Consider the following 26,499-nt stretch of genomic DNA (forward strand, 5'->3'; position numbering starts at 1 on the left):
CTGGAATTATGACTTCACTCATGAAATTTGCATCTTTGATTACATAGCTGTGTGTAAAAGCTACTCTCCTGACTTAGATCCATGTAGAAACTCCTGGTTAATTTAAAGAAATTGGCACCTCTATCTTGAGCAACGGCCTCTCTTTTAGCTCTTCCAAAAGGCTTAGCCCACTAGAATATCCTCTGCTCTCTTACCGAGTGACACAGCATAGGGATTCTGGGCCCACCTTTGAAGATGATGCCTTAATTCCCTAAAGCTGCCAAGAACCTTGGCAATTGACTACCCCCAGGGATCACCTCCAGAATGATCTGATAAGCTTTCATCAGAAATTCTAAGAGTCACACCATTGTGCCATAACCTAATCACAAAATAATGTCTATTAATTAGTTACATATTATATAAGAACATATAAATATAATGTGTGACATAAGACTCCAGAAACACACTGGATACATTTTGACAGTTTGTTTTATTTTATTGTGATCTGATTTACAGTCAACTGCTAATGGGGTGGGGGGGATGGGCAGGTTTCATCTGGTGACAATTTGGGAATAAAAGATGCTTGGGGTCCCATGTTAAATATCCACTGGTTCAGCAGTCAGAAAGATGGATTTCCAAAGCCAACCATTTCCTGTACAGTGTGGATTTCTGCAAGCAGAGCCTCATCTTTCAGTTTCAGCTGCAGAAACAAAGCAGGGATGAAGTCAAGTACAACGAACTGTGTTTCCGTAAAGACCCCCAATGAATGAGGCTCCAAATTTACTGGGGGGAGGGGGAGGCTTTCCGATATTCTGGACGTCTTGAAAGCTCTCCTAGAGACTTAGAATGTATTGGCTTCCTTGGTGAAAATCCATCAGGCACTGAGAGCTCTCACAGTCTACTAGCTCGTACCTTTATTGTGTACTTGTAGGCCTGCTCAGCTTCCAGTTGTCGGCCAACCTGAGGAAAAGCACAGCACATCTGTCATAGGAAATGTGAGTCAACGATGACTAAGCACATTCCTTTCATGGAGGGGCTGCCCAACACTGCCGTCTCCTTTGTCCTCAGTACAATGGCAAATCCAGAGCTCATCACCTTGTTACTATTTGTTCACCAATTTACCTTTCTTTCTTACTCAGGCCTTTACCTGATCCCTGAATGGGCTTTTTGTTTTTTGTTTTGTTTTGTTTTGTTTTGTTTTGTTTGAGACAGGGTTTCTCTGTGTAGCCTTGGCTGTCCTGGCCTCCCTTTGTAGACCAGGCTGGCCTCAAACTCACAGACATCCACCTGCCTCTGCTGGGATTAAAGGCTTGTGGATCCCTGAAAGGGCATTGTGGAGGGACAGTAAGAAGCACTCACTTTCAGGCAGACTAGAGCCAGATAAGCCCACACTTCAGCATTGTAGTTATTCAGTGCATTGGCTTCAGAGAGGGCATCCTCAGCCTCGGTGAGCTCCTCCAGCTGGAGAGAGATGGGAGACATAGTCTAAAATGCCTTTCACTTAAACTGGCCAGAGTCAGCTATCTAATCGATAGGCGTCCACGACCTATACCAGTGCTTTTCAAACAAAACCTCAAAATGCATCTGTGTCTCTAGAGTCATATATAGCATATATTTTATATGTTCTATATAATTATTTAACTACTAATAGACTATTTGTGGGTGGATATATATATATCCTCCCCATGATAAAGTAACTTTGTTTGATTTATTTTTTTTAAGATTCATTTATTTATTATGTATACAGTGCTCTGCCTGCATATGAGCCAGCAGGCCAGAAGAGGGCATCAGTTCATATTATAGATGGCTGTGAGCCACCATGTGGTTGCTGGGAATTGAACTCAGGACCTTTGGAAGAACAGACAGTGCTCTTAATCTCTGAGCCATCTCTCCAGGCCCTTATTTTTGTTTTAAAATTGTTTAGCGACTGAGTCTTTCTGTTAGTGAAACTCACAGGATTGGCTTGAAACTCATTATGTATCCTTGAACTTGAAACTATCCTCCTGCCTCAGCCAAGCAAGCATTGGGTTTTAGGAATGAGCCACCAGGCCTAGATTTTTTTTTTTCAATTTTTAAAGAATTGTGAGTTTCTAAGCCCATGAAAAGATAAAGCACAACTTTTCAACCACTTTAGGCCTTTCAGACACTGTATTCAACCAACCTACATTTGCTGAGGATGTGTTCTGTGCTCAGCAATATATTTGATGCTGAGAATAAAAATATGTATGCACATATACAGCCCCTGCCCTCAGAGTCCTCACTGGCAGACATGTGAAAAATATAATGAAAAATGAACTACATAAACGGTTCCATTACAAAATAAATATTTCTATAGTAAAAGCTCACTTATGATTGAGAGGTGAGACAAAGAAAAATAGTATGAGATCTAGTTCAGGACTGAAGGATATAAAAGACATATATAAAAAAATTTTTCAATGTTTTAAAGACTGGAGGATAGCCTCACTAAAGTGGACCATGAAAGTAAACAATTTGTTAGGTGAACAAGGTCAAGAGAGATAAAGGGACTAAGCACAAAGGCATAGGGCGCACTCAAGTAGCCCTGACTGGCCTGGAACTTGCTATGTAGACTAGGCTGGCCTTGGTTTCATAGAGAACCACCCGCCTCTGCTTCCTGAATGTTTACAGCTCTGAAGGTGCTGTCCCTGGCCTCGTGAAGGGACTCTGAGACAGACACCAACAACCTCATGGCTTTGGTAGACACTGTTGTCTGTCTGTAATCTCAGCATTGGTTGGTAAGATGAATGATGCGTTCAGTGTTATCTTTGGCTATCTAGTGAGTCTGGGACCACCCTGGATATGTGAGATCCCGTCTTTGGTACTAGGAAGACAGGGATTATGTTCAAGTCTAACCATGGAAACAGATCTGCAGAGGAGAGGTCCATGTCTGACCATGGAAACAGATCTGCAGAGGAAAGGTCCACGTCTGACCATGGAAATGGATCTGCAGAGGAGAGGTCCATGTCTGACCATGGAAACAGATCTGCAGAGGAAAGGTCCACGTCTGACCATGGAAACGGATCTGCAGAGGAGAGGTCCACGTCTGACCATGGAAACGGATCTGCAAAGGAGAGGTCCACGTCTGACCATGGAAACAGATCTGCAGAGGAAAGGTCCACGTCTGACCATGGAAACGGATCTGCAGAGGAGAGGTCCACGTCTGACCATGGAAACAGATCTGCAGAGGAGAGGTCCACATCTGACATTTGCTTTAAAAGACTTGAGGGAAATGCAGAGATGAAGATGAAGATGAAGATAATGAGGACCTAAAGTTAATGGCTGCCAAATCAGGGTGAAGTAGAAGGCATTTTCTTTTCCTTACAACTAAGGACATTGTCAAATTGTCCTTGATTTAAAAATAAAATAAAATAAAATAACTAAATAAAAAACATTGACACTATAGCTCCTTGTGTGGCCCTGGGAGCTCCCTCCTGTCTCTTTACATCTCAGATGTCTCATGCTAGGTTTTTGTAAGTTTTTTCACAGATTTTTTTTTCTTAGGCTTCATTCAGTTCGTGAACGACTTTGAAGAACACTTTTTCCATTAGAGCAGACTGCCATCCCACAGCATCACGAAACCCACAGCTTAGGTGGAGGACCATGGAACCCGGGCCTGGTATCAGGCCTCTGCCCTTACCCGGTAACAGGCAATTCCTAGTCCTAACCAGGTAAGACACGAAGGCGCTCTCTTACAGGCTTGCATGTACGTTCTCTTCGCCATGTCATACTGTCAACAGAAAGTACCGTTAGGCTTCAGACACAGTGTTGCCAAGGTTACGATGAGCTTCTCGGCAGTTTCCACCCAGAAAAATCTGGAAGTGAGCGAGACTGGATGGCATTTTCATGAATACTTTAAAGGAGCTGTTGCTAAGAGGACTGGGGAGAGACAGGAAGCCAACGGAAGGGGCGGGGTTGACCTGGGAGCGGGTCAAGGACGCGGCTGCAGCTGCAGCGGGAGTTACACTACACATTCTGGGCGGCAAGCACCAGGGCTACGTGAATTCTGTCTAGACTTTACGGATCTCATCTTTTCACTCAGAAGTGGGATCGTGTGGTAGGATGGCAGACACTGAGCCTCTCTGGTCCTTCTGAGAACCTGTTCCAATATCAGAAAAGTCTTCAAGGTGCCACAGAGACTTTTAGAGAAATTCAAAAATCACACTTGGACCCCGATGCAATCCTTCTATCCCTAGCTGCTCAGCTTCCAAGAGCTGAGGTAACAGGATGGAGCCCAGCAGTTCAAGGACAGTCTTGTAACATAAGATGACATTTCTTTTCTTTTAGGGCACATCTTATAGGGATGTGCCACCATGCCTGGTGCTATGTGGTGCTTGGGACTAAGCCCAGGGCCATGGTCATGATAGACATGTCCTATGCCCCTAGCCCATCATCTCCTTTGCTGTTGTTTGTTTTTAAGACGAGACCTCAGTATTTTCCCCAGACTGGCTTAAAAGTTCTGGAACCAAGCAATTCTGTTACCTAAGCCTCCTGAGTGTTGTAGGCACACACTACCCCACTTGGCAAGACCCTGTCTCTTTCTAAAGTGAAACTTCCAAAGGATATAAGAACCAGTGACTAAATCTTGTCTGGTACCTACAGAACTGACTGACCCTGAGTGTTCAGCCAAGGAACTGGTTCCTAGTAACCATGACGCCACTAGCTGCCTTGAAGATGGCAGCTTGCCATGACATTAAAAAGAAATTTTCTTTTTTCTTTAAAAAAAAAAAAGACTTATTTATTATGTATACAGTGCCCTGCCTGCATATATACCTGCACACCAGAAGAGGGCAACAGATCTCATTAAAGATGGTTGTGAGCCACCATGTGGTTGATGGGAATTGAACTCAGAACCTTTGGAAGAACAGACAGTGCTCTTAACCTCTGAGCCATCTCTCCAGCACAAAGAAATTTTCTCCTTATTTACTTCACTGCAATAAAGCTACAGTTTCTCTCAGACCTGGATTAGCCTTCCTGTGTGCACTGTCATGTATTGTACCTTCATGTTCCTGTTGGTCAATATGCTAAATAAAAAAACCTGACATCTGCCGGGTGGTGGTGGCGCATACCTTTAATCCCAGCATTTGGGAGGCAGGCGGATCTCTGTGAGTTTGAGGCCAGCCTGGTCTACAAAGAGAGTCCAGGACAGTCAAGGCTACACAGAGAAACCCTGTCTCAAAAAACAAACAAACAAAAAAGGTCAAAAAACAAAAAAAAAACCCCAGACATTTATGGGTGAAGAAGGGAAAGGGAAGAAGAAGACAAAACAAAACCAGGGAGTGAAGCCGCCTGCAGCAGAGTGGTGAGACCATTAGGTGGGTCCAGATGCTTTGCATGTATTTGAAGTTTCATAGAATAGCAAGCCTACCCCACTCCCACCTCTACCTGTTGTAAAGGCTCTTGGGGCAGAGGGACTTCTAGAGTCAGGTTAGAGTGGCCTATAGGGTGGGGCTAGCTTAAGTCAGATTAGACCTAGTGCTCTGTATTGGGGAAGAAGTTTGAAGAAGTCCCTTTGAATCCCAGGACATGTTATCTTAGTTAAGCCAAAGAATGTTTCTATTGTCTCAAAATTCCTATTAGTATTAATATTATATCTAGTTAAAACAACATTCATTAAGTTCATAATAACTTTTTAGTAGCACGGTGGTTGATAGCAGACTCTCATGTCTACACTAGTTACTGGGTCCCTAATGCTGAGCAAACGACTTTCCCACTGGTATAAAGATGTCAGGATCATGGCACTGTTCTTTAGGATGGCTATGAAGCAGGATAAGAGAACAGGAGAGCCTCAAGGAGACATGAGGAAAAAACTTCCCTGTTTAGAATCTGCTAGGAACTTCAGCTCAGGTGCTAAAATTGAGACCACCTATGGAGATAGTGCTTATCTCCCTAGAGACAAACAAGGATGCTAAAAACGATGACATGTTTCCCAAGGACCAGAAGGGTCCTGAGTACATTGACACTCCCTTCTCATCCCGAAACCTAAAAAATGTTCCTCAGGAAACTCTGTCAATTTCATTTAAAAGAGGAAATCCTTTCTTAAAATGATTTGTCTTATTTTTAATCACATGTATGTGTGCCTGGTGTATATGAGTGAGGCCCATGCAGGCTGGAGATGTCAGATCCCTTGGAACTGGAGTTACAGGTGGTTTCTGAATGGCCTCATGTAGGTGCTGGGAATGCACTCTTTTGTTGCTATGATGTGTGTTTTGCTTGGTTTGGTTTTCCAAGGGTCTTTCTCTATAGCCTTTGCTGTTCTGGAACTTGCTCTGCAGACCAGGCTGGCCTAGAACTTATACAGATCCACCTGCCTCTGCTCTCAAGTGCTGGGATTAAAGAAGTGTGCCACCACTGCCTGGCTAAAGATTAAAAATGTATATAAGCCAGTTTGATCACAGCACTCAGGGAGACAGAGGCAAGTGGATCTCTGTGAGTTCAAGGCCTACAACAAAATAAGTCCAGTACAGCCAAGGCTACACAGAGAAACCCTGTCTCGAAAACAAAAAATAAAACCATGTTTATTTACATGCATAAGCATATGATTGTATGCCATGCTTATGCTGGTGCCTGTGGACATCTTAAGAGGGACTCAGATCCTCTGAAGTCGGAGTCATGGGTGGCTGTGAGCTGCCTGATGTGGGAACTGAACCTGGGTCCTCTGGAACAGTGTGTGCTCTCAACTGCTTAGCCTTCTCTCAAGCCCCAAAAGTAAATTCCTCAAGTTTAACAAACCAGCTCATGTTTTTAAAAATACCTAACTTTATGTGCATGTGTGTATGCCTGAGTATGTATTGTGTGCATGCAGGAGCTCATGGAAATTAGAATCCTCTGGCAGATGTGTGCGAGCTGTTATGTAAGTGCTGGGATCCAACTAGGGTTCCTCTGCAGGAGGTTGAGCGTGTATGCCATGTTTTAGCCACTTCACCACCGAGCCACCTCTCCAGCCCAACAACTCATAATTTTTATTTAATTTTTAAACCCATTATTAGAAAAAAAAAAAAACAAAAAAAAACAAAGTTGGTTAATCTTTTTTTTTTTTTTTTTGGTTTTTCGAGACAGGGTTTCTCTGTGTAGACCTGGCTGTCCTGGACTCACTTTGTAGACCAGGCTGGCCTCGAACTCACAGCAATCCGCCTGCCTCTGCCTCCCGAGTGCTGGGATTAAAGGCGTGCGCCACCACGCCCGGCTAAGTTGGTTAATCTTTAAAGCTTTTAAAACTTACATTCCAAAATCATTCATATGGACATGATAAGGACATCCAGAAAGATCTCCTGAGAAACCCATACCCATTTTGGATGCGCACTGCTGTGTGTGTGTGTGTGTGTGTGTGTGTGTGTGTGTGTGTGTGTTGCTCTTAAGTCAGTTTTTCTCTCTCCTCCCCACACTCACATGTAACTAAATGGTGTGTTATTCTGTGTTTCTATCACTAAGCTCCCTAACTTTGCTTCATTCTGACTTGTTCTGAATTTTTTTTCCACAGTGTGGTCACAGACGTATGTGGTTTTTACCTAAACGGAAGGCCCCTAATAAAGGGGCGGGGGAGGGGGGCACGGTCATGATGGTGCAGGACAACAGAGGACCGAAGCTCTTCAAGTTACCCTAGGTGGCAGTGCGGAGCTACATTTCTCCATAGCCACTGCCAGGCCTGGACCCTGCATTCCTACCCTTCTGTCTCCCTTACCTCTTTCTCTTCCAGGTAGATGTGTCCCAGCCGTAGGAAGATGAAGTGCATCTCAGAAGCATCAACTACAAAACTAATAGTTCTCTCATAGCATGCCTTGGCTTCAGCATGGTTTCCACTTAGGAAGTAGAGGTGGCCCTTCACACCCCAGACATTAGGGTTCTGAGGACACAAAGAACATGCAGGGAGATTTGGTATTTATGTCCCTAATGAATTTTGTTGAACATTTACATTTAGATCAGCATATTACTTTCCTTTTTTTCCCTAAGAGCACACACCCAGAAAGAACTGTCTTAGTCACACTAGGGAGTATATTCCTGGATGTGCTCTCATTTATTTATTTATTTATTTATTTATTCTTTTGGTTTTTCGAGATAGGGTCTTTCTGTGTTGCTTTGGCTGTCCTGGACTCGCTTTGTAGACCAGGCTGGCCTCAAACTCACATCGATCCACCTGCCTCTGCCTTCCAAGTGCTGGGATTAAAGGCGTGCACCACCACGCCTGGCTGTGCTCTCATTCTTGTATTCCTCAAGGCCATTTTGTCTTGGGGTGAATATTAAGTCAAACACTCAACAATAACCAGGATGATGCTATTAGGAGAAAACAGAAGTCTAGAAGCTTGAAATAACTAGCAACTCCTTCTAAATGACTGCCTTACCCATTCTTTATCTTTTGTAGAGCTCGTGATTAACACACACACACACACACACACACACACACACGCGCGCGCGCGCGCGCGCGCGCCAGAAGCCTCCCTGGGATATGGCACCACTACTTTATCTCCCTTGAGACAGTATCATTGTGCTCCTATGCTGACTTCAGGCTCCTGAGCTCAAGCCATTCGAGCAGCTGAGACACACATCGCTGTGTCCTGCTTTCTCTGTCTTAAGAGGCCAGTCATGCCGGGCATGGTGGCGCACGCCTTTAGTCCCAGCACTCGGGAGGCAGAGGCAGGCAAATCGCTGTGAGTTAGAGGCCAGCCTGGTCTACAAAGTGAGTCCAGGATGGCCAAGGCTACACAGAGAAACCCTGTCTCAAAAAAACAAAAACAAAAACAAAAAAAGAGGCCTGTCATCCTTTCTCTCATTCAAAAGGCTTTATCTAGGAAACCCAGTACCAGATAGTCCATTTGGGCTGCTTGTTGAAGGTACTCCTCTGTTTTGGCAAAGTCCTTCTTGAGAAGGTGTGTCTGGGCCAGAACCAAATAATATTCACAACTGGGTCCACCTTGAGGGCACAGCAGCTCATGGGCCAGCACTCTGTGCACAAACTGCAAGGAAACCCAATGGTTAAAAAAGAACCATAAGCCAGGCGTGGTGGTGCACGTCTTTAATCCCAGCACTAGGGAGGCAGAGGCAGGCGGATCACTGTGAGTTCGAGGCCAGCCTGGTCTACAAAGCGAGTCCAGGACAGCCAAGGCTACATAGAGAAACCCTGTCTCGAAAAACCAAAAATAAATAAATAAATAAATAATAAATAAATTAAAAAGAACCATAAAAATGAGTGCCTGTGCTAGTCGAATTGCTTTCAGGGTGGAGGGAGTCTGGCTCCAATGGTAAAGGATGTCTTGTAAAGAAATAGGATCATCTCAGAGGCAACGGGACAAAAGAACATCATACTTCGTACTTCACATTCCAGTACAAGTAACTCAGTCAGCAAACATAAACATTTCATATATATGTGTGTGTGTGTGTGTGTTTGAGACAGGGTTTCTCTGTGTAGCCTTGGCTGTCCTGATCTCACTTTGTAGACCAGGCTGGTCTCGAACTCACAGCGATCTGCCTGCCTCTGCCTCCTGACAGCTGGGATCACAGGAATGCGCCACCACCGCCTGACTGAACAACAGCATTTCTAAGTGAACACACTGCAGTACTGCAAGGTGCAGGCCTGGTGGCCATGAAGACTGAGATTCGGACTGCAGTTATTGGGTGCAGGCAGAGGCACTTTATCAAGCTCCCTGCTTATACATGATATACATTTTCTTTCTTTTTTAAAGATTTATTATTATGTATACAGTGCTCTGCTGCATGTATGCCTGTAGGCCAGAAGAGGGCATCAGATCACATTATAGATGGTTGTGAGCCACCACGTGGCTGCTGGGAATTGAACTCAGGACCTTTGGAGGAGCATTCAGTGCCCTTAACCTCTGAGCCACCTTGCCAGCACCAAAATACATTTTCAAACAGCTGACATTTTAAGGAAATGTGTAATGAGGCAAAACCCATCTCTCTAAAATGCTAAGACTTGGGAATTCACAAACATAAATTCCTGCCTTTGCCATAGCACTAAAAATATCCATTTACCAAAGCAATGCACTTGAGGCTCTCTCTCCCCACCCCCACAATTAAAAAGGCTGAAAATCTGGTGCAGTCAGATGTGCTTGCGAAGCAGACGTGACACCCTCCGCTGATCTTGCAGTCCATTTGTGCCTTAGCCTGCAATACAGAAGCCTTATACATATCTTCCCAGGAAACTACCCTGAAGGGCAGCTGCCTCCTGGCGCTCTGACCTAGGGAGATGGATTTATTCACTGAGGAGAGAGTTTGTGCTCCTGCTGGCAAAGGTTCAGGTGTGAAAGGCTCTTGTTTAATGTGCCCCACATCCACCCAGTCGATAATTCTTGCCTTTTCTTGAGATTGCATGCCCTCAAAGTGAGGTGTGTGCCTGCAGGGTCAGCATCAACTCCACCAGGCCCTATTTTTTACCCTCCCTCCCACCCCTTGTGCACAGCACCTCTTCATGTGGGTATGTGCTAATTGGACGAACTTCTTTTCTGGAAAGAAGACTAACTCCAGTTACTCTGCCTGTGATTTATGTGGGCCAGTACACACGGAACAGGCTCCTGGTGCAGTGGTAGCGCACGCCTTTAATTCCAGCACTCGGGAGACAGAGGCAGGCCAGTCTCTGCAAGTTCAAGGCCAGCCTGGTCCACAAAGCAAGTCCAGGATAGTCAAGGCTACGCAGAGAAACCCTGTCTCCAAAAACAAAAGGCAAACAAACAAAAACCCCAAAAAGTACAGCTGAGGAATTAGTGACAGAACTCAATGGTGCAATGTGTGCTTAGCATGTGGGAGGCTCCAGGCTCACTCCTCAGTACCAAAAAATTATATTTGGTTTCTACTGCACACATAGTTAAGCTTTCAAGACACTGCTGGGGGTAGAACACACAGTTCAGTGAAATCCCCCACAGACGCGCCAGTTCCCAAGCATTCTGACCTGGACAGCATTGACCTTCATCAAGAAGCGAATGGTCTCCATGAATATTGTGGTGGGAGGTTGGGGAACAACCTGAGGGGCAGGATGCAAAAAGGCTGACAGATCTTGACATCTTGATGTTTCTGGAAAGAGATCGACAGGAGAGAAGACCAGACACAAATAAGATATGCCAGACGCTCAGACATATTAATAAGGTAGGGAGAATATTCTGATCTCAGATGAGATAAAGACCAGAATCTGGAAAGCAATAGCTATGCTACAGAAAGCCGACTCAAAGGTCATCAAGGTAAATGCACTAGTGGCTCTAAGGTAGGTCACCACCTCGTGAAAAGGCATTTGAAACTATTCAAAAGGGCCTGAAAAGACGAATCAGTAAGGCCTGGAGTTCCGACCTCCATCGTCCACAAAAACAGGAGAGAGAGAGGAAAAAAAAGAAGCCGGGGGCAGGTGTGGTACTGGAATCCCATCACTGGCAAGACCAAGTCAAGCAAGTGCCTGAGCTCACTGGCGAGTCAGGACAGCTGAAACAAAGAGACCTGGTCTCAAAAAACAAGGTGGAAAGCCAGGCGGCAGTGGCGGCGGCGGCAGTGGTGGTGGTGGTGGTGATGGTGCACACCGTTAATCCCAGCACTTGGGAGACAGAGGCGGGCAGATCGCTGTGAGTTTGAGACTAGCCTGGTCTACAAAGTGAGTCCAGGACAGTCAAGGCTACACAGAGAAACCTTGTCTCCAAAAAAAAAAAAAACAAAACAAAACAAAAAACCCACAAAACAAACAAACAAGAAAACCCAAAACAAAAACAAACAAACCAAGATGGAGAGTGACTGAGGATATCTGGTGTTAGTCTCTGGCCTCCACATGCACATGTGTGTGTACATACGTGACATACACACACACTCACAGAAACATACACTAACCAATTAATTTAAAGAAGTATTCAGGCCTCCTTGGGTTTAAAACACAGCTTATATTCTGAAAATGAAGACTCATTGGAAAACTACAGTTCACTTAGCTACTTGAAGAAACAAAATAAAACCCATAGTTATTAAAGGAGTCTCAGCATGGAATTTAGAGCTCAGACCCTAGACTAATGTCACGTGTGGGCAGTGTAACTTCAAACATCTGGATCCCCACTGTCATAATTCCAAGAGCCTTCGTGCTCGCCCGGTTGGTTTATATCTCTTTCCAGAGGAAGTATTGACTCCTATTTACCTTTTTTTACTACTAGCTCCTTTAACAGCACATTGGATGATTTCTGGGCAAGAGAAGATTCCTGAGGTTGTAAGGTCATTATTGGCTCTTGTGACTCAGACTGTGCCTTAGACGACTCTTCAATAAACTCGTCTAGACTGGACAACACAGTGCTTGGTCCTAAATAGATTAGATCGTGATGAAAAGGAGCTTCCTCTTTCTGGCATTGAAAGGTTATAGGAGAGACGATGGAAAAACAGTAAGACAGGCATCCTCTCACACTGCCTGAAGGACTAGGATACAGGTGGACATCATCACTAACGCACACAGATGCCTTCCACACCTTCCGCGTGCGCCCTCGGGTCCCAGGGAGAGAGATGCCACACAGCACACTCACACAAGTCACTTGCTAGATCCACAGCCTCAGGAACCCACAAGAGAAGAAAGGTGCAGCACAGACAACAGAAAAGCCCTCAAGGGGCCGGGCCCTCCTTAGCTTCCTTCAGGGCTGAGCAGGAAACAAGTACAGAAGACCAGTTTACAGAGAGACACGTGGAACTGAACGCAGAAGATCTGCGAAGCCAGGAACCTGAGGAAAGGTGAGAGGAGGAAATACGCCCCCCTCCCCCTGCTAAAATACTTCCAACTTTGAAGAGAGGAGAAAAGAGACCACAGCAAACAAACAAAAAGACGAAGGCACAAACAATGAAAGGTAACACAACAAAAAGGACCTTGGGGCTGGGAGTGCATCTCCAATGTGGAGCTAGGACTCAGCAGGTGGGAGCTTCTGGGCTTGATTCCTAAATAACAACAACAAAGAAAAACCTCTTGGTAAATTCTCAAAAGAAAATAACAAAACCCAGTAACATCAGGCAGGTAAGAGATGAAAGCTGGCCGGGTGTGGTGGCGCACGCCTTTAATCCCAGCACTCAGGAGGCAGAGGCTGGTGGATCGATCACTGTGAGTTCCAGGACAGCCTGGTCTACAAATTAAGTCCAGGACAGCCAAGGCTACACAGAGAGACCCTGTCTCAAAAAACCAAAAAAAAAAAAAAAAAAGAGAGAGAGACAGAGACAGAGAGACAGAGAGATGAAAGCTGAGGGATTACACCCGAAATTGCAACATGACAAAAGATGAAACTTTTGAGAAAGGGGAAATGGTGACAACACTGGAGGAAATAACGGGATAACATGGGATCTGGAGAAGAGGCTCAGCGGGCGGGGAACCCGAGCTCCGGGAAGAGCTGAGCTTGGCTCCCAGCACCCACACTACAAGGCTCTCAGCATCCCAGACTTCAGGGAGGATCACATGCCTCCACAGGCTCCTGCAGTCATCTGCACGAACGCCTGACCCAGACACAGGCACACGCATAATTAAAAATAAACCAAATCATTTAAAAAAGACATTGTGAGCCGTGTGGTGGAGCACGCCTTTAATCCCAGCACTGGGAGGCAGAGGCAGAAGCAGGTGGATCACTGTGAGTTCAAGGCCAGCCTGGTCTACAAAGCAAGTCCAGGACAGCCAAGATAACACAGAGAAACCCTGCCTTGAAAAACCAAAAACCAAAACCAAAAACAACAAAAAAGAAATTGTGACATAAGTATTGGGAGAGAAGAAGATAAAATTATGTTTATTTATGGATAATATCAGCCATGTATTTGGTGGGTTGGTTGGTTTGGTTTTTTTGAGACAGGGTTTCTCTGTGTAGCCCTGGCTACCCTGCAACTTGCTCTGTAGACCAGGCTGGCTTTGAACTCAGAAATCAACCTACCTCTCCTCCCCGCCCAAATGCTGTGATTAAAAGTTTGAGATACTATGCCCAGCTCATAGTCAATTTTTTGTTTTGTTTTTTGAGACAGGGTTTCTCTGTAATAGCCCTGGCTGTCCTTAAACTCTCTTTGTAGACTAGGCTGGTTTTGAACTCACAGAGATCCACCTGCCTCTGCCTCCCAAGTACTGGGATTTAAAGGCATATACCACTATGCCCAACTCATAGTCAATTTTTAAAGAAACAACAAAAATAATTAACTCATTAGAGTGAATAAAACATGAAAAAGGCGTCCATATTTAAATTAGGTAGAAGGGCTGAAAAGATGGCTCAGTGGTTAAGAGCACAGGCTGCTCTTCCAAAAGACCTGGGTTCAATTTCCAGCACCCACATGGCAGCTCACAACTGTCTGTAAGTCCTATTCCAAAGGTTCTGGCACCTTTACACAGATATACATGCAGGCAAAACACCAATGCATAAAATAAAAATAAATTATAAAAAACAAAGTACAATAAAAATGATTTGGAATCTAGAAATGACTAGAAATTTTGCTTACTAAACAGGGCCTCATTAGGTAAAATGTTAAAATTTTAGTAAAAGACAAAGAGAAATTACTAAGTGGTCATTGCCACACAGGACAGAATAGGCTAATATAAGAATGATCATTATCTCTCAGCTAATCTCTAATTTTAGTATAGTTCAAATAAAAATTATAGCTACATTTTTAATGAACTTAATAAATTCACTATAAAATCCATACAGACACATAAAGGTCCATACATAGCTAAGTGAGACAGTTACATGTGAGAACCTGATATGCCAGCCAGCTATCAAGGCGTACCCAAAACCACAGCCACGAAAGACATATATGCAATGCATTCATATCTATATGTTTATACCTGACAAATATGATGGAAATGTATACGTTTAGGAATGTATACCTTACCTCAGAGGAGGAAATATTGAGGTTAGTAGGGATTGTTGAAAAAAAACTATACCCCATCCAAACAAAAAATAAAAATAAAACAGAATGTCCATGGAGCAGGGTTTTTTTTGTTGTTGTTGTTTGTTTGTTTGTTTGTTTGTTTTCTTGGTTTTTCGAGACAGGGTTTCTCTGTGTAGCCTTGGCCATCCTGGACTCCCTTTGTAGACCAGGCTGGCCTCAAACTCACAGCGATCCGCCTGCCTCTGCCTCCCGAGTGCTGGGATTAAAGGTGTGCGCCACCATGCCCAGCTAACAACAGCAATTTTTAAAGTGCAGATTCCTCTATAAGGAGAGCAGGCCAGTGGTTAGCTAGAGACGGGCCAGATGAAAGGCGTCACGGGAGCAGGGGCACATGCCATTATTTTTGTGATGGTGATTTCATCAACACTTAATAAGCTGGCCTTAAACGTGTGTAGCTTATGAAGTTCCAATTGAAATTTTCTCAGACGACCTTAAAATGTGTACGGATGCAGAACAACAATGCGTGTGCATGCAGGAAATAACAAGCAAAGATGCATACAAAAACCGCATCAGCGTGATTAGGGCCACTTCCTGCTCTTTCAGAGGCCCCAGGTTTAGCTCCTGGCACCCACATCTGTCAGTAAGCAACAGTCTGTAAGTCCAGTTCCAGAGCATCTGAACTCTGTGGACACCTGCTGCCTGTGATGCACATGCAGATAAGCGGGCACACATATACTTATAAAATAAATTTTAAAAATCTTTACAATATGCAGAAATAGAGGGAGTGGGAGCGAAGTGTGTGTAGGATGAATAAATGCATTGAAAAATTACATGGTGGGCAGGAAAGGACAGAGGAAAAACATTTCAATGTATTCAGAACGGTACCAGCTTTTAAGGGATACTTATGAAAGGAGTAAATCCTATATGAAAACCAGTGTCAACAGATGCTTTAGCCCAGGTCCCAGGTGATGAGTGATTAATGAGCAAGGTATTTTTCCTGATGTTGCTGAGGTAGCTAAAACTTTCAGTATGTATTGAACAAATGCTGACTTGGTGTCCTATTCCTGAGGCTGGTAAGTTTCCAGTGGCCATGTCCGCGGCCACGCCTCACTCCCACCTGTCGGGGCCTCAGCTTTGATGCCTGCGGCAGACTCCTGAGTGACTACCCAGGGGCTAGAGCTGGACTCCCTTTTCACGCCTTCCTCAATGTTCTCTATGGTGCCAGTTCTCTTCAGCTTTGATTGGAGGGTTCGTGCCTGCAGCTGTTTGAAGGCCTCGTGAAATGCCATTTCCATCCGAATATCATTATTCTGAATTTCATAGAACAACCCTGAGGAAATAAAAAAGCAGAGATAAAGGGCTGGCCTCCCATGACCATAGATGAAGAAGGGGCCCATTTTATCTCTCTCTGCCATGTTTGGTTTTACTAGAGTTTAAAAACCACATCTTCAGGGCTGGAGAGATGGCTCAGTGGTTAAGAGCACTGACTGCTCTTCCAGAGGTTCTGAGTTCAATTCTAAGCACCCACATGGTAGCTCACACCATCTATAATGTGATCTGATGCCCTCTTCTGGCGTGCAGGCATACATGCAGGCAAAGCACTGTATACATAATAATAAAAAATCTTTTTAAAAAACCACATCCTCAGTCACTAAAGTAATTAGGGAAAAGAGAATTTTGCGATGTGGGAAAGCCCACATGCACATCACAGGGAAACAGCATACCAAGTAAAGTCCAGGCAATAACACTGGTGGGTTCCAAGCATGTAGCGTCCTCAAAGAAGATTTCTGCTTGTTCATAGTTCTCCATCAAGACAGCCAGGACACCACACAGCAGCAAACTGAGAAGAGACCCATTAGCAGGTTAGCTGTCTGGTCCTGTGGCACTTTAATGACACAGAGTAGGTTAGCAGTCTGGTCCTGTGGCACTTTAACGACACAGACAATCTGTTCAGCTAGTAGTAGGCAGAAGATAGCTTATCTGCTACGTCACATTCATGCCTCGCCTCTACCTGTGAATATGACTCTCATTCAGGGAAAGGGCTTTCCGGAAACACTCCTGTGCTTTCACGTTGTCTTCAATGAGGAGGCAGAAGGCACCATAATCCAGCCAGTGGTCCAGGTTCTGGGGTTCCCGCACCAACCTCTAGGTACACAAAGTATGGGGAGGGGCAGGGTTAATGCAAGGCCACGGCCAACTCTTTGTGCATACAACACAGTAAATGTCCCACAAATACCACATGTTCTAGGAAAGCCGAAAATATCACTTTTCTTCTGCTTATGCAGGTACCCACATGCCTGAAGTACTGTTCTAGCTTTGAGTATATAGTTAAAAAAAAAAAAAGGTTGACATGACTTAAAAACTGAATCCTTAAAACAAACAAACCACCAAAACAAAAAACAAAAAACAAAAACAAAAACAAACCTGAATCTTTGTTGGGGGCTGGTCTGGTGTTCTGTTTATCCAGATGCTAAATTATGGCCCCAAGACCTGACTGGCTAATAAAGAAATGCTGGACAGCCTGTAACTGGGCAGAAAAAAGGTAGGTGAGGGAGACTGGAGAGATGGCTCGGAGGTTGGGAGCACTGGCTGCTCTTCCAGAGGTCCTGAGTTCAATTCCCAGCAACCACATGGTGGCTCACAACCATCTATAATGAGATCTGGCGCCCTCTTCTGGTGTGTATGAAGACAGTGTACTCATATACATAAAATAAAATAAATAAATCTTTAAAAAAATAAAAGAAGTAGGTGAGGCTTTGGTTCCATGGCTTGGTGTCTCAGGCTTGGTGTCTCAGGTAGGGACCACGAGTCAGTGAGAGGAGGAGAGTGAAAGGAAGAAGATGGAGAGAGAGAGGGTGTGGCCTGATGGAGCAGGTTCAGCCCAGACAGGATGAAGATTGGCGAGTAACTTGGGGCACATGGCTCGGAGGCAGCCAGACCAGCTTAGGAAATCAGTATAAATTGTACCTGTCTAACTATTGCACTAAAGTGGATTAAATACATCAATAGGTCTCTGTCCTCCAGACCTAATAAATATTTTAGAATAAATCCTCAAGAGAATTATTCCTAGACTCAACCAATACCTTAGGAACTAAGGACTCACTTTATTGCACCAGGCATAAATAATAATTACTGCCATAATCTTGAGATGGCAAATACACAAAATTATCTATAAATCCAAGAAAAAGGATGCCTCATGTAAAGAAAACTACAAACTCGGTTTCAAGAAATTAGCCACACCTTTAATCCCAGCATCTGGGAAGCAGAGGCAGGCAGATCTCTGTGAGTTAGAGGCCAGCCTGGTCTACACAGAGAGTTCCAGGACAGCCGAGGTTACATAGAGAAACCAACTCTCCAAAAGCAAAAGCAACAAAAAAAAAAGAAAGAAAGAAAGAAAGAAAGAAAGAAAGAAAAGAAAGAAAGAAAAGAAGAAGAAAGAAAGAAAGAAAGAAAGAAAGAAAAGAAAGAAAGAAAGGGGGAAGGAAGGAAAGAAGGAAGAGAAAACATGAATAAATGGAAAGATGCCCTGAGTTCAGGTTAGGATGGGACAATTTAGTGTTGTTAAGATGTCAGTGCTGCCAAGAGGAACCTACAAAATAACAGCAACCCCTGTCAAAATCCCAACAGAAATCCTTAAAAAGTTAAACATAGAATCACTATATAACCAGCAGTTCTTCTCTTAGGTATATCCAAAATAATTAAAACAGATACTAAGCACTTTTACAAAAAATGTTGCATTTTGAGTCTTTTGTTTTGTTTTGTTTCTAGACCACACTGGCCTCAAACTCACAGAGATTCACCTGCCTCTGCCTCCCAAATTTAATCCCCTGGGATTAAAGGGGTGCACTTACTATACCCAGCTGCATTTAGAGTACTAAATTTTGGACACAAGTTGCTTGAAAATTATGTGTTCTAGGGGCTGGAGAAGTGGCTCAGAGGTTAAGAGCATTGACTGCTCTTCAGAGGTCCTGAGTTCAATTCCCAGCAACCACATGGTGGCTCACAACCATCTATAATAATGTGATCTGATGCCCTCTTCTAGCAAGCAGATATACATATGATAGAGCACTCCTGTGCATAAAATAAATAAATATTAAAAAAAAGAGAAAAATATATGTTCTACAAACAATTTCTCCTACTCTGTACTTTCATAGTCCTGTCTAGTCAGGAACTTGTTACATAGTCCAAGCTGGTTTCTAATTTGTGGCAATCTTCCTGCTGCCGCCTTCTAATGCTGGGAGGGCAGACATCGCCTTCCCCTGCAACCTTCTGCCCTGTAGCCTTCTGCCAAGGAGTTCTCCACACAACACTTGGTCAAAGAGAGTTTTCTCTCATGTCTCTTCTGCAAGTTCCTCTATTTCTGTCCTACTCACCTGTGCCTATACTTTGACTGATCATTTTTTTTTCCAAGACAAGGTTTCTCTGTGTAGCCTTGGCTGTCCTGGACTTGCTTTGTAGACCAGGCTGGCCTCAAACTCACAGCGATCCGCCTGCCTCTGCCTCTCGAGTGCTGGGATTAAAGACGTGAGCCACCAAGCCTGGCTTGACTGATCACTTTTAATGTTAATAAAAAACTACTATTTGCAGGTGGTGATGGTGGTGACACACCCCTTTAGTCCCAACACTAGAGAGGCAGAGGCAGGCAGATCTCTGAGTGAGTTCCAGGATAGCCAGGGCCACACAGAAAAACCCTGCCTTGAAAAACAAAACCAACCAAACAACCCTATAAACAGACAAAAAATAAAATAAAAAAATAAAAACCCAGCCGGGTGTGGTGGCGCACGCCTGTAATCCCAGCACTTGGGAGGCAGAGGCAGGCAGATTGCAGTGAGTTCAAGGCCAGCCTGGTCTACAAAGGAAATCCAGGACAGCCAAGGCTAACACAGAGAGACCTTGTCTCGAAAAACCAAAATAAATAAATAAATAACAAATAAATAAATAAAAACCCTACAATTTTACACAGATTCACAAATAACAACAACAGTCACTGAGATGTTTAGCTACCTCTTCATAGTAAACTGCTGCCATTTCGAAGTTCTCGTTGACCTCTGCCTCAAATGCGAAGAGCCGGAGCTGCTCGGTGCTTGTTGGGATCGTGGACGTGGCCTCTTGGATGTCATCTGGCATGGACTTGTCATTGAGAGCGCAAATGGACAAAATAAACAACTACATGTGGAGATGCTTATGAGAATGAACTGGATATGAGATCAGTCATAACATAAATGAGACGATGGCGCATGCATGCATCCATGTGTCTGAAGGAGTATACTTGTCTTGAATTCACTCTGTGGACCACGCAGGCCTTTAACTTTCAATCCTCCTGAGTAACTAGTATTTCGTGCCTCAGCTGCAGGGCTAGGTCCCAACATTTCAGTACGAGCTTATTTCATAGAGGTAAGAGAAAGGCTAGGCTAACCACAGCAGGTGCTTGGGAGGCAGAGGCAGAAGGCTCAGTTCAAGACCGTCCTAGGCTACAAAGCAAGTTTAGGACTAGCCTAGATTATGTGAAACATTGTCAAAAAGAAGGAAGAGAAGTCATTAGGCAAGCAGCCCTGAATGTTTACAATGTATTAGAGATGGAGCCAGGACCTTGCAGGTGCCAGGCAAATGCTTTGAGCTGTATATCCCTAGTCTAAACCTCAAGATTTTTTGGTAATAAATTACTTTTTATAATTTATTTAATTTTTAGTGTTTTGCTTACACATATGTCTGTGTGATGGTTAGGGGCAACTGTGAGCTGCCATGTAGGTGCTGGGAATTGAACCCAGGTCCTCTGAAAAAGCAGCCAGTGCTCTTAGTTTCTGACCCATCTCCGCAGCCACTAGACCCTCAACTCTTAACTCCCCATATAAGCTGTTTACATCTGTGGCTCTGTGCTCTTGCTTTCAAATGAAGAGTCACCCAAAGTTTTCTCCTTTTCTTTCTTTCTTTAGCCTTGGCTGTCTTGGACTTACTTTGTAGACCAGGCTGACCTCGAACTCACAGCGATCCACCTGTCTCTGCCTCCCTCGTGCGCCACCATGCCCAAGGCTAAACCTTCCATTTCAAACCTTGGTTCTTTCACAGTTGTATACATTGGGCTTTCTAACAATAGTTCCCTCCCTTTACATACGTATGCAACTTCTTGTCTATTTTCCCTGAGACAGGCTCTCACACTATCGCCCATGATAGTCTGGCATGCACACTACAGCCCAGGCACACCGAGAACTTGCTACGAAGCATCAAGCTGGCCTCTACCTCACAGCTATCCTCCTGCCTCACTCAGCTTCTTAAGTGCAGGACTTACATAAATGTGAGTGACCACACCCAGTCCTCCACTTGGTTTTACCTTTTCTACTTTGCTCACTTCATTTACCAAACTTGTACCCATGCTTGCCTTAAAGAGAGCAGCCCTGCAATTTCTAGATTCTATTTTCTTTTGTCCAACTTCTTGAATGTATATTATGTCTTATTTTACCCCTCGATTAACTTTAGCTTGAATTTTCGCAATGTAAATGAAATTCCCACGTAAAGTTTAATAATAACCTCTTTATTTTCAAACCTAACAAAATTCCCCAGATTCGTTTGTCTTGAATTCCTAAGCATTGGACAGTACAGATCTGTCTTCTTTTTAATTTTTTCTCCTTGCCTCTGGCAACCCCACACTCTGCTGCTTCCTTGACACTCCCACTTGTCGCCATGGCCGTGTCTTCGACTCATCCATCCCTGTCCCTTTGCTGACATTTAAGGGGCCTATCACCAGGGTCTCTCGTCTTTCCCCATAGCTTTTCAGGCAGCTGCATCTATGGTCACACGGCTCCTCAAACCTCATCTCTAGCTCAGGCTGCTCTCTCTTAAGCAATGACTCATCAGTTCTGATGTCCAAGACCAAACCCAGTCTCACCTGCTCTGTTCCCTGCCCACCGATGGCTCAGTCACTGAGCCTTAAACTTAAGAACGCTTGACTCAGGGCCAGAAGATGGCTCAGAGGTTAAGAGCATTGGCTGTTCTTGCAGAGGGCTTGGGTTCAGTTCCCGGCACCCACATGGTTGCCGCTCACAATGGCCTATCACTCGGCTCTTGATGCCCTCTTCTGGCCACCGTGGGCACTGCATGCACATAGCACACATACATACATGCAGGCAAGACATGCATATAAAATGAAAATAAATAAATCTTTAAAAAAAAAAGAATCCTTGACCCTTCTTCCCTTAGTATGTAGTGACCAGACAATATCACCAGTGTCACCTTTAATACAGCCCCTGTAAGTGCTTTGAGAGTGCTTTTCTGTAAAGCATTAATCTAAACAAACTATATCACAGTGTGAGTAATTCAGCTCACTATCCCTGTTAATGCAAAGAAGAGGAACACTTTAAATTTTAAAAAAAGTTATTTTGGGCTGGAGAGATGGCTCAGCAGTTAAGAACACTTAACTGCTCTTGCAGAGGTCCTGAGTTCAATTCCCAGCACCCACATGGTGGCTCACAACTATCTATACTGGGTTCTGATGCCCTCTTCTGGCCTGCAGATAGAACATTCATATAAGTAAATAAATATTTTAGAAATTATTTTCTGTATATGGATGTTTTGCCTGCTAATTTCTGTGTACCATGTACATGCCTGGTGCCATGGAATCCAGAAGATGGCATCAGATCTCCATGGAACTGAAATTACAGGTGGTTGTGAGCCACCATGTAGGTGCTAGAAATTGAACCCAGGTCCTCTGGAAGAGCATCCAGTGCTCTCAACAGTTGCTGAGCCGTTCCTCTGACCCTGCAAAGCTTCCTTGTGTAGTACTCCTGCCCCCGCCCCACCACACTCCCGATAACCTCATCAGGAGTGGACCCCCAGCTTCAAGTCCTGCTTCTCCAATGTGTATGCCGTTTCCTGAGTCCCTGAGCCTTGTGACGATCTGGCAGCTCAATGCTCTGAATCATCCTCCTGGAGATCTTTGCAGCTTTGAAGGCCCAGCTCAAGCCACAACTCCTTCAGGAAGCCTTCCCTGAAAGGTCCCAGCGTCACGCAGAGCTCTGGCCTGCCTCTGAAGAGACAGGCCGCAATCACAGCACTTACCTTACTTGCTTTTCAAGCCTGCTCCTCTACCAGCCAAAGGTTCTCTGGAGGCAGAAGGCAGAAGGCAGATGCTCAGGACAGTAGTCAGGAGCTTTGCGAACACTCATGCCCATGTCCGAGCAGCACTGCTCCCTTAATCCTATACTATTGCGTTCTCTGTCTTACCTATTCCAACAAGACTGAAGCATGTAAAAGGACAGGTCAGGTGACAGCGAAGAGAGAGCAAACAGGACAGATAGGCTATGAGGGGGCACGGCTGGTCGGAGACTCTCTGGTGTATAATAAGAGTTGATTTTGTCACTGTTTACACCAAGTAGCACCTAACTACATTCAGGAATGCATAAAACCGGGCAAGAGACAAACTGTACAAATTCAGGCACAAACAGAGGCGTGGGTAGAGAGGCTGATTGCTAGTCACTAAAGTGCAAGGTAGCTCCGTGGGTAAAGAAGGCTGCTGCCAGTTCAGTGACCTACATCTGTCCCTGAGACCCACGTGGAGGAAGGAACACCTTGACATGTGCAATGTGGCACAGGTACACACAAAATAAATACAAGTGTGATTTTAAAACTTTAAAGGCATATTTTAATTGCCACTGTCCTCTTTACAGTAGCAGTTCAAACATGCCTTTTCAAATATCCAAAAACGTGGTTTTCCCTTATTTTTATTATCCTGAAGACTAATTGAGATGTGTGCACATTCACAAAATCATGTCTGTTTCATTCTTTCCATAGCCTTTACTTAACAATTCTGCCACACTAAAACTCTCTTTGTTCTGCTTATGTGTGTGCGTACTTTTGGTGCATGCCTGCCTGCCCCTGAGGCCAGATGAAAGTTTAGACTCCCTGAAATTAGAATTACAGACAGTTATGAGCCATCATGTGCATGCTGGGAATCAGACTCATGTTTTCTGGAAGAGCAACCAATACTCTTAACCTCGGAGCCATCTCTCCAGCTCAAGAACTCATTTTTCTCAGAAACTGAAAGAGTATGTTCCTTATACAGAACAGATCATTTCATCTGTATTTGCTGAACAAAGGAGGAAAATATACAAAGAATGAAGGAGTTAATTTGAAAGGAGCCCGGCTGCTCTCAGCTGTAAACACCCACCTGGTTCAGGGCCACGTGCATTTGATCTATCAGGAACACATAAAGCTCACTGATGAAAGTCTGCAGCTCCTCCTGGTTTTCAAATGCTGTTGTCTTCAAGTACTTCTCCCTCACAATCTTTACCACGGCATGCTGCAAGGCACACACATGTTCACTTCTGAGGACGCGGCTCAGCAGTGTGCCGACACCAGGCTGCTCAGAACTTCGAGTGATGGTCAGCTCTTCTCCCCTTACCTGCGAGGCTATCAGCTCCCGTCCACCTGTTCTGGGTGGGTTTGTTTATTTAAAGACAGAGTCTCAAGCCAGGCAAGGGGGTGTACACCTTTAATCCCAGTTCTCGGGAGGCAGAGGAAGGCAGATCTCTGTGAGTTCGAGGCCAGCCTGGCCTACAAAGTGAGTCCAGGACAGCCAAGGCTACACAGAGAAACCCTGTCTTGAAAAATAAAAATAAAATAAAATAAAGTAAAGGCAGAGGCTCACTGTGTAGTCCAGGCTAGCCTGGAATGCACTAGGTGTAGTTCTCAGTGCTCTTGAACTCCATCTCCTGCCTCTGTTTCCCTAGCTTTGAAGACCTGTGCCTGCAGCCTGGAGTAGAAGAAATTCTTTTCTCAATTTTGCAGTGTTTGTGAGTTGTGTCTTTCCCAGCAACTATGTGCTGTAAGGGAGAAAGTAATGTCTGAGGCTGGAGAACGGAATTCCGGTTTAAACACTGTCATTGTACAATCTCATGTACTCTGTGTTTGTTTGTTTGTTTTCAAGACAGGATCTGACTATGTAGCCGTGGCTGTCCTGGAACTCACTCTGTAGACCAGGATGGCCTTGAACTCACAGAGATCCTCCTGCCTCTGCCTCCCAAGTGCTAGGATTAAAGGCGTGCACCACCACCACCCGGCATCTTATGTTCTACTTTGGTACCTCAGTTTTCTCATTTGTTAAGCGAATACATAGCTCTAGCATTGCCTTCATACTTTACATGATGATTGAGAAGCTGAACAAGCAAAGCAGAAGTCTGAAATGTTGCACAACGCCGTGTGTGGTGGCACATGCCTGTAAAGCCAGCACTAGGACGGCAGAGCCCTGACAGAACCATGGAGACAGCCAAGGTTGTACAGCCAGATCCTGTCTAAAAACAAACTTAGACAAATACAGTAGTCTTTCTGTGGCCACAGTTTCAGTTGCCCATAGTCAATCCCAGTTTGAAGACAAGTGGAAATTTCCAGAAGGAAACAATCCATAAGCTTTAAGCTGAGCGCTGCTCTGGGCAGATACAGCATCTGACCCTGCATCCAACTCTCTCTGCTTCCATTTCATGCTGTATAGGGTGCCATACACATTAGGGTACTACGCACTCTGTAGACATGTCGTTACCAGACTGACACCCAAGGTACCACAGCACGTATGTTTAACAGACCCAACTGAACATAAAAAAGGCACCTAAGAACCAGAATGAGTGATGGCAGTGGTTTGATATTCCGTAAGAGAAGCCATAAAGTGCTTCCTTTGAGTGAAAAAAAATCATAAGCACGTACACATAGGAAAACATACAAGGTTCAGTATTATCCTTTCTTTTTTAATATTTATTTATTATATACACAGTGCTCTGCCTGTATGTATACCTGCATCCCTGAAGAGGGCACCAGATCTCATTATAGATGGTTGTGAGCCACCATGTGATTGCTAGGAATTGAACTCATGACCTTTGGAAGAACAGACAGTGCTTTTAACCTCTGAGCCACACTCCAGCCCTTATCGACAGTTTTAAGCTAGTTATTTGTTTATATTTTACGTGTATGGGTGTTTTGCCTGCATATATGTCTGTGCACCACATGTGTACCTGATCCCCACAGAGGCCAGAAGAGGCTATCAGATTCCCTGAGATCAGAGTTACAAATGGCTGTGAGCCAACATGTAGGTGCTGGGAACCAAACCTGGGTCCTCTGGAAGACCAATCAGTGTTCTTAACTGCTGAGCCATCCTTGCAGCTCCTTGCCCATGGTTCAGAGCACCTACTGGGAGTCTCAGAACATCTATAGCTCAGATGTAGGGAGAATAATATATATGTATCGCATGTTGGTATAGCCTGGCAGTTGTTGGTTTTTCTCCCTGAGTCAGGTTATATACTAAACACCATCATCACATTAATACCCATAATAGCCCCATGTGACGGTGAGATTATTATTATCTCTTGTTGCTCAACACCCCCCAAAGCTAAAAAAATACTCTGAAAATAAATACTACCTATTACTATTTTAAAAGACCAGTTTTTAGTTCTTTTTTGTTTGTTTACCAAGGTCTCATCATAGCCCAGAGCCCAGGCTGGCCTTAACTTTGTTATGTAGCCAAGGCTGGCCTTGAACTCCTGATCCTTCATCTTCTAAGAGCTGGGATTGCAGATGTGCAGCACTAGCTCTCAATTCCTATTCTGCAGGAAACTTAATGAGACTTAATGAGAGATGTGGAGAATTGGTCATAGTGTCAGGAACATAATCTCTGCTAGTGGGGGGTGTGGAGTCTGTTCCCGGGTCCTGCTCAGGCCCAAGTGA

The 26,499-nt window shown here is 44.4% G+C and overlaps 1 protein-coding gene across 1 annotated transcript in view; it reads right to left on the reverse strand.

Annotated features, from left to right (window-relative positions):
- Positions 1–452: 452 nt before the first annotated feature.
- The window catches only part of Cfap70 (cilia and flagella associated protein 70), a 68,489-nt gene continuing 42,442 nt past the window's right edge, over positions 453–26,499 (reverse strand). The window contains exons 16-29 of the mRNA XM_051142678.1: positions 23,957–24,088; positions 19,801–19,926; positions 16,808–16,941; positions 16,521–16,636; positions 15,914–16,126; positions 12,814–12,882; positions 12,104–12,262; positions 10,892–11,013; positions 8,793–8,945; positions 7,676–7,837; positions 3,635–3,724; positions 1,339–1,440; positions 892–939; positions 453–679 (exon numbers count right to left, since the gene is read on the reverse strand). Of these exons, the coding sequence (XP_050998635.1) occupies positions 599–679; positions 892–939; positions 1,339–1,440; positions 3,635–3,724; positions 7,676–7,837; positions 8,793–8,945; positions 10,892–11,013; positions 12,104–12,262; positions 12,814–12,882; positions 15,914–16,126; positions 16,521–16,636; positions 16,808–16,941; positions 19,801–19,926; positions 23,957–24,088 (1,707 nt within the window). The 3' untranslated portion in view covers positions 453–598. The remainder of the gene's footprint in view (positions 680–891; positions 940–1,338; positions 1,441–3,634; positions 3,725–7,675; positions 7,838–8,792; positions 8,946–10,891; positions 11,014–12,103; positions 12,263–12,813; positions 12,883–15,913; positions 16,127–16,520; positions 16,637–16,807; positions 16,942–19,800; positions 19,927–23,956; positions 24,089–26,499) is intronic.

This window comes from Acomys russatus, chromosome 3 (assembly GCF_903995435.1).
Source record: "Acomys russatus chromosome 3, mAcoRus1.1, whole genome shotgun sequence".
In the NCBI taxonomy this organism is placed as follows: Eukaryota; Metazoa; Chordata; class Mammalia; order Rodentia; family Muridae; genus Acomys; species Acomys russatus.